The 18380-nt window shown below is 37.3% G+C and overlaps 1 protein-coding gene across 3 annotated transcripts in view; it reads right to left on the minus strand.

Annotated features, from left to right (window-relative positions):
* The window catches only part of Snx27 (sorting nexin 27), a 279474-nt gene extending 272401 nt beyond the window's left edge, over positions 1–7073 (minus strand). For all 3 annotated transcript variants that reach the window (XR_016549182.1, XR_016549181.1, XM_090402014.1), the window contains exon 1: positions 6781–7073. Coding sequence is in view for 1 of the 3 variants with exons in the window: in XM_090402014.1 (XP_090258140.1) it covers positions 6781–7031 (251 nt within the window). In the remaining 2 variants the exon portion in view is untranslated. The remainder of the gene's footprint in view (positions 1–6780) is intronic.
* Between the last annotated feature and the right edge of the window lie 11307 nt (positions 7074–18380).

Genomic DNA, 18380 nt, shown 5'->3' on the forward strand with positions numbered 1-18380 from the left:
AAATTCAAATGCATGTCATCCTGTAAACAGTAAACGCACTCAAGTTCAAGTTTTTACTTGTTTACGCTAAACTACTTGTTAGAACTAGGATCAGAATAAAATAAGATCTTAAGGAATAATAACAAATAAGTGATTATAAATAATTTGTTTAAGACAAATCTATATCATATAATTAAAATTTAAACAAAAATGTAATTTATTTTGATATAGCTAATGAATAATATTTTTTTAAAGTATTTCCTCCTAGCCTGAAATCTGGCGCCTTTACTATCCTGGCGTCTGTGTTCGTCGCACACACTGCACATATTGCCGGCGCACCCCTGTCCTTGATGGGATTTAAACCCACAGCCCGTTGGCTGGTAAGTAGATATGCTAACCATGCCAGAAAAGAGGGGGGGGGGGGTGCACATGGATGCACTTTCTTCAGTGTCACTTTCAACACTGTTTTTGTGTGCATGTTTTAGAGATGCATATTTTTAGTGTTTATATGCTATTTGTTTTTAGCATTTGTGTGGATCCTAATGTCTCACAGTTCCTAAAAGTCCAAAGAGAAACAGATGCTTGTTGTAACAAGAAAAGTTGAACAACAAATTAAAGATTTATTTTTATTTTTATTTTTTTTTTCATTTTCTCATACTATTTACACTGTATCATATTACTTGACTCAATAATTACATATTGAAATCCAATTTGTGTATGAATTTTGTCACTAAAAGTTACAAGAACTAACTAACTTTTAAAAAATGTTAATGCACTGCATACATATACTGTAAACAACTAAACAATAGCAGGTCATTAACAGGCAAAGGGATTAAATCTGACTCATGTAAAATTCCAGTTGCATAAATTTGGAATATAACTCTTAAGTCAAGGACTGTCTGTATATATTTGAAGCTTATTACAGGGAGGAGCAAATCTATCTGACCAGAGTACGTATGACAATATGATGATGTCTGGATGTAACAAATTGTGTGATCCTGAAGTAGGATACACAAAACGTTTAGTTTGAATTTTATTTAACGAATGAGAAAAAAATCCTTGTTAATATTTTTATCATGTTTTTGGAGCTCATCTGTGCTAAAACAAAAAAAAAAAATAATACAGCTTTATGCAACATCTGCATTTTGATGCTGATTTTGAGAGAGAGTTCATTAAAAAACAGTGCAATGATATCGAAATATTCTAATGTCATCGCAATTTAGTGAATAAAGCAAAATAATAAAGTACAATAACAGGTTCATGTTGTTTTTGTATGTAAAATTTCATGCAAATGTTTTATTATATTTTCAATGACTAGGTCAAACAATCCAACTATTTTAATGAGTACGCTGGCCTGGTTGGCATAAGCTTCACTTAAGCATCAGTTCGAATCCTGCCATGGATAAAGATGTTTGCGATTGTCTGTATGTAAGAGATGAATTTCTCTATAGTAGGGTTTCTGGACTATGTAAAAATGTATTATAGGTTTACAACAGAACCTTTTGTGGGTGAGAACCAACATAAAACTATTGGCATAAGTTCCAAAGGAATGGAAACAGAGCAAAAATTGTTCCACTTTATAAAGGGGGTGAAAATACTAAGGCTTCAAATTACAGATTAATCTGCTTGTCTGAAGTTGTGATCAAGTTGTTAGAGAAGTTAGTGAGAACTGGGTTTACAGCAGCAGAATTCTTTAATGGATAGCACAGTCATTAAATTGGAACAGATAGGGTACAAGCATAGCAAGAGAACCTAAATAGACAGAATGAGCGAGTGTGTGAGGATATCAGTTCAATGGGGAAGCAAAGATGGAATGCAGAATATAAGATTGGCAGGGATATCTTCATATCTTAAAAGGTGGAGGAGACAAAAGATCTGGGGGGGATGGTGGGTGGGTAGGGACCTGAAATTTCAGGGACATGTTGCTAAAATTGTGAGGACAGCATAGCAAATAATGGCGATGACACTAACATGTAGAAGTAAGGATGATCAGACCACATATGGATTACTGTTCAGAGATCTGGTCACCTGGTTTTCAGAAGGATGATGAGTTGTTGGAGAGGATTCAAAAACAACTAAACCAGTTTCAAGTCTCTGGAATGTGAGGATGGATTGAGAGAATGTAAAGCCTAGTGGATAAAAAAAGGAGTAAGGTGTGATCGAGACATAAGTTGTTAAAGGATAATTACCAGATTAACGTGGATGAGATTTTTCATAAAATGGCAGGGGAGAACAAGAGGCATCCCTAGAAGCAGTACAAGGATGGTGTGAACAAGAAGAGAGAGAAGTGCTTTTTGCATGGAGGTGTGGGTAATTAGAATACATTGCCTGAACATGTGGAAAGTACACAGAGAGAGAGAGAGAGCGGATAGATTTAAGTCAAGGTATGATGAGCTCTGTGTGTGTGTGTGTGTGTGTGTGTGTGTGTGTGTGTGTGTGTGTGTGTGTGTGTGTGTGTGTGTGAGAGAGAGAGAGACCCCTTGCAATGAGTCTCATGACTCCATGAAAGTCTGAGGATGATGAAATTAATAATAATAAAACTTGTAAGAACTGAACCTGCAGATCTCATTTTAACACTAACATTTAACAACATATATAAAAAAAGCAGGCAATTCTTGCAGTTAATGCTGCAAGAATTAACTTTTACTTTCGTTGCATTAGAAGATCATGTTATAATTATAAAATTAGCCTTGTTATGCATACACAAATATGCCAAGCTAGCTTTGCATTAGGAACACTCCCTCCCCCAATTTACATATTCAGTGCAATAATGAAGTACCACATGATATAAATGTCATGTGTGGCCACTGTAAATGGGCACACTTATCCTCTTGTACATAATCAGTAAACATTTGTCAATAATAGGGAAACGTGGTGACCTAAGACAATTTTACTGCAGGCAGATAGTTCTGGCCCAGAGAGCAGGTGCCAGTATTTTGGAAACAGCTGCACTTGTTGGTTGCTCCTGTACTACTGTATCAAGGGTGTGCCAGAACTGGATTAACCATGAACAGACATCCAGCAGACGAGGTCACATTGATCAGCCATGCTTAGTTGATCCTAGAGGTGAGCGTCAGGTGTCATGACTGGTATCTCAGCAACAATGTGCAACAGTCACATCATTCACCCACCTGTACAACAGTGGGACAGCTTGACCCATTTCCACATGCACCATTCCTTGCTTTGCCTGAGGTTCCACAGCTGGGCCAACAAGGGTACCCATGGTGACAGCCAGGCATCACTAACAATGCTTCACATGGGTCATGGAATGCTGGCAATGGAACCTCGATAGATGGAAGAAGGTCGCCTGGAGTGATGAATAATGTTTCCTAATGCTCATGGCCAGGTTTATATTTGGCATAAACAGCATGAAGCCCTATCTCCTGGTTGCATAGTTAGATTCAACAGGCCAGTGGAGGTGGTTTTATGGTCTGGGAAGCTTTTTCCTGGCACTCCCTAGGTCCATTGGTTATCATCTCACAAACACTGAACATTACAGGGACCCGTTAGCAGACCATCTCCACACAGTTTGCCACTATGTGCAATCTGTTCCTATGCATCTGCGAGCCATGACTGCACAGAGAGGTGGACCAACACGTTATTAAGTGGGTGTTCCTAATTCAAGGCTAACTCATTGTATATTCACTTAGTACAAAACTGACAATTTGTTACAAGATTGCAAAAAAATTCCACTAATAAATATTTTAATTATTTGACACATTTGTGATATGACATCTTTTGTGGCATTCTATACAAGTAGATTACTGAGATTGTTCAGAATACTCATTTATCATACAGATTTTATCCAAAACTTTAAAACTGACTTCCTGAAAAAGGTGACAAATTTGAAACGAGTGTCTGATGTAGAAAGGTAATGTTCCCAGTGCATCTGATTTGAAAATCAGAAACAGCATGGCATGGATGTGTCAAGCAACCCTTAAATATGTTTAAGGCAGTGATATCATGATAAGCATGAAAAACCATCTTGAGTATCAATAACCTGCCCTTATACAACTCAACTGCATGAATTTGCTAAGCTTGCTACAAATACTCTCCTTCTATTATATTAACTGTTATGAAGGAAACTTCTCTATCCCTCAATGTTTTCAAGGATTGCAATTTCAACAAATAGCAGGTTATATCTATATGTTATAGCATACATCTGTCCTACATGCTCATGCCATTAAAATTTATGTAGTATAGTATATACAACAACATACAGGATTGTACCAAATAGATAAAATTTCTAAATTATATTTTGCCAGCAAAGGTTGGTTGATTGGTAGAGCCTCTGCTACTAATGGCTCAGCAAAAAGTTAAGCAAGTTTGAGCGTGGTTAGTTGTTGGAAGGGTTTCAATTGTTCGATGCTGTTGGCACACTCCCTCGATGAGTCTTTGGACTCCCTGGAGGTGTCACATAATAATAATAATAATAATAATAATAATAATAAGTTACTTAAAGTATCCAATAACAATAAAAATCATCTGTCTAAAGAATATCCATTGCCTTTCACAGTATAGATTAAGAGGCTCCATATCTGATTTGCGCAAAAATTAAAATAAGGGGTTATTTTGCATTGAATTTATTCAGCCCAAGAATATGTAAAATCTTCTATTCATATACAAAAATCAAGCTCCAAAATAGGAAGCATGTTTTATTTATTCTTGGAATGAATGTTAGTTACCAGTGGAAAGCTAAAACCTTCAGAAATATCAAAAATTAAAGATGCCCAGAAATTATATTCTTAGTGTCATCCTTTATCCAAGCATAAGCAAACAAAGTTTGCACATCGAGTAACTTCATGATGGGTTACTTGTATATAGATGCTAATGACTTCACATCAACTGTCTTAGTATCCCATAATGCAATGCACATATCCTTACAGACATACATAATGCTATGCATTATGGGAAAGGCCACTACCCAGACTGGTTTTGCTTCTTTGAGGTCTCTTCATAGCATTATATATGTCCATAAAGATATGTGCATTGCGTTATGGGATACTAAGCCAAATGACGTAAAGTCATTAGCCTCTATATACAAGTAGCCAGTCGTGAAGTTACTTCATTTATAAACTTTGTATGCTTACACTTAGTTAAAGGAACCAAGAATATTATTATTTAGAATAGAATTTTATTAATTTATAGTATAACCAAGTGAAAAAAATATTTCAACATGTATCTCTTAATCCAGAGTATTTTAGTAATAAAGTGTGACACCTTTTGACTACTTGTATATGGAAATATGACTTCATTACTTCAACCTTGGTATCACTTCTGGATCTGGCTGCCACTGATGAGACATCAATAAAGGTTGAAACTGATCTGGTAGTGGACCTTCCCATAATGCATAGCATTATACATGTTCATAAGGATATGTGCATTGCATTGTATTATGGGATACTACAGCAATTAATGCAAAATCAGTAGCCTCTATATATACAAGTACTCCAGTCGTGATGTTACTTCAGTCGCAAACTTTATTCGCTTACACTTGGATTAAGGATGAAACTAAGAATATAATTTCTTGGCATCTTTAATTTATAGTATAACCAAGTGAAAAATCTTTCAACTTCAGGAATATCCTGAGGAAACTTCAACAGCAGAGAAGAGAGAATGAGGATGATGCCATTATTAAAAAAAAAACTGCTTCCATATTAAACCAAATTAATATGGAAGCAGTTTTTGAGTGGAGGAAGAGAAATAGACCACTTCCTTCCTCCACTCCAAGAAGGGAAAAAAGACAGCTTTTCTTCCTGGATATTCATCAAAGTAATTTTTTTTCTTAATTTTTAGAGCAGAACAAACTCATCAAAAAAAGGGGCCTATACCTCTTTCCCTGACAGACTAACTCAACTGCTCACCGAAATTATAAAGTGATTTACACATAATTCAGTATAACTCAATCGGGCAGGGACTGTCGGCAACAGATTTGTTCTCATTAGTAAAGAACATTTATGGGATTTGCTACACAGTCATGAACTATCGTAAAAACAATAAGCATGTTAATAATGACAGTATTCTGTGAAATTCCTAGTAGATAATGTAGAAAGACAGCAAAAACAATGTTCCACGAGAAACATCATTTTGAGAAATGTCACTTTGTGCAATACCAATCTTGTAGAAACAAATGATTCTTAAGCTATTTGTTTTAATGTAAAAAATCTGGTTCAGAAAAATTCGTTTAGGGTGCAACTGGCTTGTTCATCATTATATGTTTGCTTCCAAAATTAATTCTGAGCATCTTCTGAAGTAAAAGCATGATTATGGTGTATGATCAACTAATTTATAGATCACATGCAACCATTTTTGTGGACTACTTTCCCCTTTACAATTAATTCTTGATCTTAGTTCATTGTATTGTGTAATAGCATCGCACTGAATACATATTGTTAATAACTGGATGAAAATGTAAGGGTGAATTAAGAGTGGTGGCTAGTTCATTGCATCTACAAATCCAAGCAACAATACATTAATAATATAATATTACATAATGCAATAATAAACTTTTTTTTTTTGGCTCGGGCATCTTATTTTTATGAAATTATAATCACTTTTCATATTATGCAACGCCCCACAATCGTTTACTGCCCACTCCATTATCTTACTGTTAAACATCAATGTAGACGGTATGAATGACATCTCATCACACACCACACGTTTATTTAAATACCGGTTGTATACACTGAAAATCATTCTCATATTTCACCTAAAGGAGCAATTAACAAAAGGAGAAGGAACCAGCGATTGGTCTTATGACTCTATGAAAGTCCTGCGTTAATGATAATAATAAATACTTGCACTTCTAGGATACGATCTCCTTTTTGAATTCCAGCCTTCTCGGCTGCTCCTCCTTCCAGTACGGCACTAACATGCTGTAAAGGTGCATATAATTCACCATTGATACTTTTTAGAGGACCGCCTTCACTGACCTGCCCCCGAACATTAAACCCAAACCCAGTATCAGTTTTGTATATTGTCACAACCCGGGGACCAGATGGAACAGATGATTCTTCAGCCGCAGGACTCCTATCAGAATCACTATCCGCCATATTGAAACCCCCCTCACAAGCCCTTAACAACTAACAGATGCAAAACTCTTGGCTGCATTTAACTGTTTTATCTGTGCAATCCACCAGGTGCCTTCAACTTATCAACACATGGTAGTACGTGTGGAAAATGATATTATGCAACAGCTCTGAAATCTATCAAAAATTCAGAGCAAAATCTCTTTATAAGTGGGTGATATTTATTTACAAAAAGCAATAAAAAAATTATAAAAATATGACAAACAAACTACAAGTGGTTCCCGACTGCTTAAAAATATAACACCGACTCTAAAGTCCGAAAGTAAAAAAAAAAAAAAAAGTAACCCATATTTTAACTGCCAATTTGAGAACCAATCTTATTAAGTACTAACTGTGTAAAAAAAAAAAAAAAAGTCATGTTAGAATAATATAAGAGTTAAACGGATTATCTATAATTTTAAAGTATTGTTGATTTTGTTTGTTTTAGAATGTGTTGTAAAATTTGTTCTTCATAGAATGATTTTTCTATTTTTGTAAATATATCATAACTAACACATAGATGGAAATCCCTGCGTTCAGTTCCCGTCTCTGGCAGGAGGTAATGTCAATTCCTTTTTCTTTCTTTCTATCCTTTTTTTTTCAGGTAAACATGTTGAGAATCAGGATGCCCGAGCTTCTATGTATTAAATTTTAAAATAATAATAATAAATCTTCTTTTTCCCTAGCGTTTGTGCGGTTCGTGTACATTGCTTCCTCCATCTTGCACAGTCTTGAGCAATTCTACTGTTAACATTTGTTATGCACATGTCTTTAGTTAGGCAATCAAGCCAGCGTGTTTTTGGTCTTCCTCTTGATCGTTGGCCGTTGACATTAAGCCTCATGGCCTATTTTGCCACAGAGTTTTTATTGCTACGTAGCGTGTGACAGTACCATTCTAGGCTTACCTCTTCCATCTTCTCCGTTATTGGTGCCATGCCGAGGATCTTACGTATATCGGTGTTTGATATACAGTCGAGCATGATGACGCCAAGTGTCCATTTCAGCATTCTGATTTCCGTGGTATGGAGGGTTTGCTCGTGTTTCTTTGTTGTTGGCCAGCATTCTGCTCCTTGTATGGCTACTGGTCTAAGGACTGTTTTATAGGTCTTTGATTTTAAGAATAGTAGGATCTCCTGATCACAAAGAACTCCACTGATTTGTCTATTTCATCCAGCTTGGCTTCACATCTGTTGGTGTATTGTCATTTAAGCTAGTGCTGGACCCTAAGTATTTGAACTGGGTGCATTTGTTCAGCTCATGCCATATATTGTCAGCATGTCATCGGTTTGGTCACCTCCTTGCATATATTCTGTCTTCTTGATGTTAAATCTCATTCCAATCTCATATAAGCGGGTTTTCCATTTATGCACGAGATGTTGAATTCATTATGCAATGTAGTGCTAAGTATTATGTCATCAGCATATAATAGTGTTCAGGGATGCGGTTTCTGAATATCATTGGTTATAGTGTTCATATAGAGAATGAAGAGCAGGGGGTGAGAGGGCAGATTCCTGGTGATCTCCTACCTTTATTGGGAAGATCTCAGATTTTCCTGCTGCACAGCATAATGTTCTGGTTACATTTTGATATAGCATTTTTATGCACTGCACATAGGCTTCGGGTACATAATGGGTCCTCAATGCCATCCAGATGACACCGTGGAAAGCCATGTGTATGTTTTTCTTCTTTTCTAGATGTTTGTCCATTAAGATCGCATGGATTGCATCAGTTGTTCCACAATTTTTAATAAATCGACACGGATTTGGTGAGATTTCGATGACGGTCTAAGGCGCGCATCAAGTATCTGTTCGAAAATCTTCATTGTATGAAGAGTAACCGAATTGATCTGCAGTTTAAGTAGTCACCAATGTTCCCCTTGCCTTTCGAGATGGGAATTGTTATGCTGGTTAACCAGACTGATAGTAAAAATAATAATAATAAATAAAAATAAATAAATAAAACCCACCCGAAGAAAGACCGCATAAATTGTCCTCGCCTGGAACGTCTTCTAATCATTTCTGTGAACTGTACCTGGGTTAGTCGATATCTGTCCAGGGAGAGTAACGATTTTTTTCCCTCACTCCCGAAACGTGGATTTTATTCCGTAATGCAATAAAATAGACCATAGAATAAAACAAAATCTGCATTTGTAAACATGCCCAACAATCAGTATTTGGAAACGTGCCCAAAATTCTGCATTTGGAAACAATGAAATAAATATATGTCAAATATCATATTACAGGATTTAAAATTGTGTTTTGCAAATGATATCAAATTTATTCTGATTATTTTTATAAATTTAAAAACCAGAGCCGACTTTATCGACGATGCAATATATACATTTGCATGAGGCAACAAGTTTTTAGAGGTAGCTGAATTGGCCTAAATGGTATAAAAAATAAATCATTAAAAAAGTCATGAGCCCGTGTAGCTCAGAAGAAGTGGCGTTTGCATTCTACAGCGCTTGACCATACGACGAAAGGCATTCGAATCTAGTTGCCGACTAGAGGAACTTTTTCTAAGCCTTTTCTCAACCGGTTCCAGAATTAGTTGATCTCTGGCAGTGGCTAGCGGGTTTTTCGTCCCGTAAACTAAAGAAAATCGGCCGTCGAACCCACACTATTTTTAGACATTAAAAATATTGTGTTAAGGTTAGGGACCACTAGATGGCGGCACTTACTAGCCGCCTTCTTCACTGTGTGCCGATTAATTAGTGATAACCTTGGGCCAGCTATCTCTGATTGGCTACCAATAGAGATTGAGCTGTCCACTCAGTCTCCAAAAGTAGAAAGGGCTAAAAAATTTCTGTTGAAATTTTTTAGCCCTTTCATTTCTGTTGAAACACCAGACTTCAGAATGTTGTTAGCTAAATTTTTAAAAAACTTAATTTTACTGTATATTTTTTAAAAATCATAATCATTTAAAATAATGTAGTATTATGTTGCGTTTAATATCGCACTGTCAGTGTTAATATCAGACGAAGTGACAATAGCTGAACACCTTGACCTGAGGTTAAAATACGTGCATATTTATCGAAATTCCTTTATGAAAGTACAGTAACATATGCTTAATGAATATAGAATTATTATTATTAGAATTTTTATTATTATTATTATTATTTTAATGGTGTCTCCATGGAGTCAAAAGACTCATCGTGGGAGACCGACATTGACACACTAACCATTATTTACACAATACCTGTCATATCTCTCCTTAAATTCATTCACAGTTGAAGTATTCACAACCACCTCTGGCAAAGCATTCCACCCATTCACAACCCTCCAAGTAAAAAATCTAGTCCTAACACCCTTATTAACCACACTCTTACACAATATCCAGGGATGGACCCTCGTTCTCTCACATCCTGTACTGGTCTTAAGAATATCATCAGTATCAATCCTGTAAAATCCCTTTAACAATTTAAATACCTCTATCATATCTCCTCTCATATGTCTATCAGCTAGTTTTTGGAGCCCACAGATCATCAATCTATCCTCATAGGGAACATCCCACAGACCTGCAACAATCTTTGTAACCCGCCTCTGAATCCTCTCCACCACTTCCGCATCACCAAGAAATCCCGGCGACCAGATCTGTGCACAATAGTACAAATGCGGCCTTATTAATGCCTTATAGAGTGGAACAATAACTTCCCTATCCCTGCTTGTTAGTGTGTTCCTCAACAACCATGTAATTTGATGTGATGTTTTGGCAATCTTTGCAATATGCCCTTTAAACTTAAGTTCTCTGACCACAATAACTCCCAAGTCTTTTGTCTCATCAACTTCCTGCAGTTTAGTTCCGTTAATATAGTAAACAGCATGCGATGTCATCCTCCCGAAGTACATCACCTTACACTTAGCCACGTTGAACCGACAGCCATTTACCTCAGTCCATACCGTCAGCCTATTTAAGTCATCCTGTAAAATATCCACATCATTTGAATTGATTATCGCTCTTCCCAATCTTGCATCATCAGCAAACAAGTGGATATTTTCATTCAAGGTATTTTCCATATCATTGATGTACAAATTAAACAATAGAGGACCAAGAACTGAGCCCTGAGGTACACCACTAGTCACTTGCCTTTTCCTGGACTCAGCTCCTCCGTAAACCACTCTTTGATATCTGTCCACCAGCCATCCTTTAATCCAAATCACCATCTTCGGATCCAAACCTATTTGCTCTAATTTATTTAACAGAGTTCCATGTGGAATCCTGTTAAAAGCCTTTGCAAAGTCAAGCAGTATCACTGAGTAAGGATTTCCTTTATCCAACTCCACTGTTATTTTATCATAGAAAGTAAGCAAATTACTTAGGCAAGACCTATCCTCACTAAACCATGTTGCCCCTTATAAAATATCATATTACTGTCCACCCAGTCCTGAATTCTAATTTTAACCAATTTCTCCAAAGTCTTAACCACCACTCCAGATATATTGATTGGTCGATAATTTGCAACCTCAGTCTTAGAGCCTCCCTTGTGCAATGGAACTATTTTCCCCTCTTTCCACTCTATTTGCACTTTACCAGAACTGAGGCTTAAATTAACATTCTGGTTAGAGGAGTTGCTAATTCTCTTGCACATTCTCGTAACACATGGGCCGATATGCCATCTAACCCAATGGTAGTGTTAGCATTAAGGTTCTTTAATATATTAAGCACTTCAATTTCATCTATCTCTATACTCTCATCAGTCAATGGCACATCTGACACTGCACTATCACTACGAAGATGGTACACTTTTGCGAAATGATCACTAAGTAACTCAACTATTTGATTAGCTTCAGTAATTTCCCTACCATCAACACTTTTTAAAGTGAGCTTTCCATGGATATTCTTCCTTTTACTAGCCACATAGCGAAAGAACCCTTTAGAGTTTCTTTTGGATTTATCAGCTAGCTTCCTCTCATAATTAGCTTTGGCTTTCCTTACCATACAGGTTACTCTCTTTGCCTGTACCTTATATTGCTCATTGAAAAGCTCATCACCTTTTTCTTTATACGTCCTCCACAACCTTGTCTTTATCTGCAACTCTTGTTTAATAGTATTATTCATCCATTTTACTCCTACTTGATTTCTCCTTCTGACTCTGGGAATACAGTCTGATACAGCTTTCTTCAAATACTCCTTGAGAATCTCCCACGCACCATCAACATCTCTCCCCCTTGAATTTCTCACTCCATAGTACAGCTGAAAGCTGACTTCTCAGCTTGCCATAATCACCAGCCTTGTAATTTTACATATACCCATTCTTAATAGAATATTCAGCTCCCAGGTCAAGACCACATGATCGCTTTCCCCAAGTGGAGACATTGTAACTAAATTACTTATTGGTATGTTCTCCGATGTTATGACCAGATCTAACACTCTAGAATCTCTTGTCCCTTTCATGACATGCTGTCTCAGGTAATTATCTCTTAACGACTGTATAAACTCAATTTCCTTTGTTCCTTGTGACCATTCCTTCCCCCAATCTATGTCCCCAAAGTTAAAATCTCCCATAATAATTACTTGACCTTCACTCATCGTGCTAATTTGTCAATACATGCTATCTACATTCTCCCTTATTCCCCTTGGATTATAGCAAAAACCAATTACATATTTCGCCTTGTTAATCTCTATCTCACACCAAACAGCCTCGAATGAACTGCCCTTTACATACCTGTCACAGTGAGGTACTTCTATCTTTTTTGGCTTCAATGATTCGTCTATCATTAATACCCCCCCCCCATTCTGTCATCTCTGTTCTGCCCTGAAAATACTGTACCCCTTACATTCAATCCCAATAACTATATCATTCTTGGTTAACCAAGTTTCGCTAATTCCTGTAATTTTTGGCCATGTTGTACTAAGTAATGACAAAAATTCTTCACACTTATTCCTAATACTTCGAGCATTAGTATACATAAACTGCAATACTCCCTTCCTCCCATAATCTCCCTGTGTGCGAATTACCCCACTCTGTATACTGTTAACATTCTGCGAACAATTAATCCCAATTTCACAGCGATTAATGACCTTAGTACAATTTACAGCTGACTCTATCACCTGCCTCCCTAGCAAATCCCATTTCGCTGTTTATGATCCTTTACTCTGTCCTTTATCAATAAATGTTCTAAATGCCAAGCTCCTAATCCATTTAAGTGCAAACCATCTCTCTTAAAATACTCCTTCCTTTTATCAAACTCATCCCAGACATTCATAAAATGAATATTCAGTTTCATTTCTTTGCAAAACCTTTTACACAATCTTGACACCATTCCATTTACTATAATTGCTCTTCTGTTCATTTCATCACAATCAAATCGTGGTAGCACACTTATGATCTTTCCACTATCACTCTTTGCATTCATTGCTATCATTAAATCCTTCAAATCCCGTCTCACAGAAAATCTTTTGCTACGTAGATCATTCGTCCTTATGACTGCAATAATCTCACTCACTCTATCTTTCTGCAATTTCACAGCCCCAGTTATATCCTCAATCATTGACCCTGGATAACACGCTTTAATTACTCTACCATCCTTCACACCCTTAATTATAGAATTCCCATACAGCAAAACATCTTTTTTGCTTCTTCTGAACTTGACATCGTTTACTCCCACTGATGCTTGTTTTTGTTCCTGAACCTCTCTCGCGTTCTTTAGTATATCACTCAGCAATATGATTAGATTATATATAAAATTTCAGAATGATAGAATTAATTTGAAATTTTGTACGACGTGACAATGGTCGTTATTCTGTCTTCCGTGTGCGATTTCCATTATTTCTTATTTGTGAGCGAGAATCCGACAGTCGGAGTGCAGTGTCAACAGTGTCTTTTCGTGTTTTACATTTGCATGAGCCTAGGGAATGCGTTCGGTCCTGAAGTAATCTTCAACGATACTTTAAATGAGCAGGCAGTCTTTTCCCAAACGGCGAGAGTATTCTTTCAAAACTAAAGTTTATTAAAAACTAATTTACGTTCTACAATGGCCGATTGGAAGGTCTTGTCATGATTTCAATCGAACATGAAATTGGTCAGAAATTAGACAACACTAGCCTTATTTGTGATTTTGCAAATACGAAAGCGAGAAAAGTTTAGTTTTAAACAGTAGATTTACATTTTAACAGTGAAAATGTAAATTAACGTATGTTAAGACATGACACGTGTTCTAACTTATATATATATATATATATATATATATATATATATATATATATATATATATATATATATATATATGTATGCATGTATCAAAGTTCCAAGGCAAGAAATCTGGAGGTGTTTGAGGGAGAAGAAGGTACCGGAGAAATATGCCAGGTTGCTGCAGGAGATGTACAGAAATGTCAAGACAAGAGTTCAAACCTGCCTGAGAGAGACAGAAAGATTTCCAGTGACAGTTGGCTTGCGTCAAGGGTCAGCATTAAGTCCGTTCCTGTTTAATATTGTGATGGAGGTGGTGACAGAGGTGAGAGAAGACGCACCTTGGACTATGTTGTATGCAGATGACATCGTGCTGTGCGCAGAATCAAAAGACAACGTGGCAGCTAAACTGGAAAGTTGAAGGAAAGTACTGGAAGGGAGAGGTATGAGACTAAGCAGAAGTAAGACAAAGTATATGTGTTGCAGTGTGGATGGCAACCAGGAGACAGATCTACAGCTGGAAGGAGATGTCATCAGGAAGATAAATGACTTTAGATACTTAGGTTCAACAATGAAAGAGGATGGTGAGGCTGACAAAGAAGTGGGATGCAGGATGGAAGAACTGCAGAGAGATGGCTGGAGTGCTATGTGATAAGAGGATACCAACCAATCTAAAAGACAAAATCTACAGGACAGTAGTGAGACCAGCTATGACGTATGCTATGGATGCTGTGGCCCTGAGGAAAAATAACATCAGCAGGATGGAGGTAACTGAGATGAGAATGCTTAGGTGGATGTGCGGTGTGACCAGAAAGGATCATCTGAGAAATGACTATGTAAGGGGAACGGTGAAAGTTACGAACTTAGGAGCAAAGATACAGGAGGCGAGATTGAGATGGTTTGGTCATGTGATGAGGAGGGAGGAAGAGTATCTGGGAAGAAAGGTCATGCAGATGGATGTCAGGGGAGGAGAAAGCATATGTGGCCAAAGAAGAGATGGAGGGAGCTGATGGAGGAGGATTTGAGGATGAAGAACTTGGATGTGTTTACAGCCCAAGACAGGAGGATGTGGAGAAGAATCACCACAAACAGTGACGTTACTTAAGTGGGAAAAGCTGAAGGAGAAGATAATTACGTGTTTGGTTACGTCTTTGTGATTTAGTAGTTCTTCATTCTACATGATGTGATGAGCATTACTTTCATGTAAGTTAATAGTAATACATTATTTTCTATCTTTCTTTTAACCCTTTAACGGTGTTCGACGAGTATACTTGTCATGCAAAAAAATTAAAAGTTTAGTAATAATTTAAAAAATATATTTCTCGTATTATTATAAAGGAATCTAATGATCAATGATTTTTTTTGCTTTTTTTATGAAAACAAAGTTGTATGCGAAGCAAATAAAACACCATTTCAGGCAATTCAAATCATTACTTGTGAGAATGTACAAATGGGCCTAATTTTCCCCAGAAAATAATGAAAGCTCTACAAAAAATGTTTAAAAAAAATCGCGCAACCACTCCTAATCTGTAGTATTTTTTAGCAAGTCGAATCCGATTTTTTATAAACCACAATCGTACCCAATTTGCTATACTTTTTTCTATGTTCGTGGATTTTTCATGGTTTTAGAAAACAATATTGTTTGGCAGTGCCAGATTAAACCGTGTGGAGGCCCCTAGGCAGTCAAAATCTCGGGGTCACCTCTTAAATGATCTCCTAATACATTTTTTTTATTTTACCAATCAGCAAATTTAATAAATCCGTTGTCACAGGACCCTAAACGGCGTGTGGCCATAGGCTGCTGGCTATTCTGCCTATTTGGTAATTCTGCACTTTTGTTGTAGTTTGAGGGCAGATGGTCCAAGATTTTTTTGTCCTTTTATAAGTTTGTCCAAGGGAACACTCGTCCTTCGGACATTTCGTCAAATCTCTATTTGTCCCATCGGTCATTTTGTCCAACCTCAATTTGTCCTATATATGTTCGTGGATATATATGTTCCTATATATGTTCACTATGTCCAACCTAGATTTTTCTACTCAGCAGTGAAAACACAAGAGTGATTCTGAGCCACTTGTTTTAATTTGTACAAATCAAATTTCTACAAGATATGTATGTGAGCATTTAATTATAACAAATCAAATAAGGAAACAACAGAATTAATTCCGAAATTGATGTTTAACGGTATGTGAAAACGAGATAATTGATTCTGAAATCTGCGGGGTTTGGAGAATTTAATCTTCCCCATTGACTTCCTCGGCGATTGACTGCAGGTACGTGTTGAGTGTATTTTCAACCTTGTACTGACGATATTGCTGTACTAGGGAGATAATGCGTTCTTGGTTATGTAGATACCGGCTATTCACAGGAGCGCTGATGTTTCTTTGACCTCCAAGAAGGCATGTTATACCTTGTTCGTTCTGCCTCTGTTCCTCCTTCTGGGAATCGGTGAACCTTCAAAGTGATGGATGGTACACCACCATCAACTTTTAGAATTTGTTATGCCAACCTTCTATAGAATTGTTGGTTCTCTGTGTCCCATTGATGACCAAATCATGGACATTCCAAACCTTGGATGGAAAACGAGGGTTCCCCACACACACACTGCCTCTGATGTGAACATGTTCAACATACTCTATCATTCCTTCCAGGTCTTCCGAAACACTCTCTGCAAGGTAGTCAAATACCTCGAGTACGTCGTCGATTCGGCACGAATGGCAAGCCGAACAGCATTGATGCTTCTTCACGTATAGAGCTTCCTGCAAATTTATACTGCTGTGACAGACCCAAAGCCGCAATATGTCACCAAAGGGCCTGAGAAAAGTGAAATAGACAACACTTTATATTTGCATTAGGAAATATCTCCCATGCAGCATTCATATTCGCCAGCTCAAAATCCATCACAACAGTTTGTGGATTTACAACGATTCCTGCTTGTTTTGAGGTGTTGACAACATGCTGGTATATTGACCGATATGTAGTCTCAGTTTCTATGGGAATTACAGCGTACACCTGAGGCATGACGTGCTCTCGAAAGTGTTCTGCCATCTATTGACTTGCCTACGTAAACTATTCCTTTCCGGCAATATAATATAGATTAGCAGCAGTATATCACATTGGTGGAACTGTACTCCAGGAGATTGACGAGGCCAGAGATTTGGGATTGTTGGTGGATAGGGAGTTGAAGTTTAGGAGGCAGATCGCAAAAGCGGCTCATCAAATCACTTGGTTGCTGAAAAATATTTTAACGAACCGGTTATTGTTCCTCTGTATCGAACCTTGATAAGACCCCATCTAGACTACTGTGCCCAGATATGGGCTCCAGGGTTTCTTCTTGATGGGGAGGAGGTGGAGAGGATCCAGAGACGAGTGACCAAGATGATAGCAGGTCTATGGAATGAACCTTATGAGAACAGGTTGAAGATTTATGGGTTGCAGAAATTGGTTGATAGGCGGAAAAGGAGTGATAAGATTGAGACATTCAAATTACTGAAGGGTTTCTATAAGATTAATTCAGAAGATATTTTTGAGAATAGATCTGGTGATGGGAGGACTAGGGGCCATACATGGAAGCTGGGAAAGAGTGTAGTTAGCAAAGGTGTTAGAGCTAGGTTTTTTACTTGGAGAGTGGTGAGTGAGTGGAATAAGCTGCCAGAGTCTGTTGGTGCTATGACGGTGAATGAGTTCAAGGCAAAGTATGATAGATACTGTGTGAATGTCGAATAGTTATGATGGACATGTTTAGGGCCTCCCTCGATGAGTCTAAGGAATCCTTGGAGTTGCACGTAATAATAATAATAATAATAAGTAATACTTCATCTTGCTGAACTTGTCCTATAACCATACATATAACGTGTGAGGGTGGAACATGCATATTGTCTTGTGCTCTTCTCTTTGGATTATTTTTAACTTTCCTGACCTCTCCGTCTACGCCTGATTCATGTTGGTGATCGTCCTTGCCGTCTTTGCACACCACGATGTTGTCTAATCTGGCGGTTCTGATGCACCTAGCATTACAACTGTCACGAACCTCGCATCGCCAATACCGTCTAGTCTTATTCTTGTTACAAGAGTGAAAATTATAACAATAATTCTGTAGATAAAGCATTGGTTTACCCCTGTCACTCATCACAATTTCCGCCATATTCAGCACTGCCAAATTTTAAGGCTAAATTAGAAACCTCTTTTTAACGTCAACTGACTATTA

This window comes from Typopeltis vanoorti, chromosome 12 (genome assembly GCF_054136105.1).
Source record: "Typopeltis vanoorti isolate ZY-2024b chromosome 12, IOZ_Tvanoo_1.0, whole genome shotgun sequence".
Taxonomy (NCBI): Eukaryota; Metazoa; Arthropoda; class Arachnida; order Uropygi; family Thelyphonidae; genus Typopeltis; species Typopeltis vanoorti.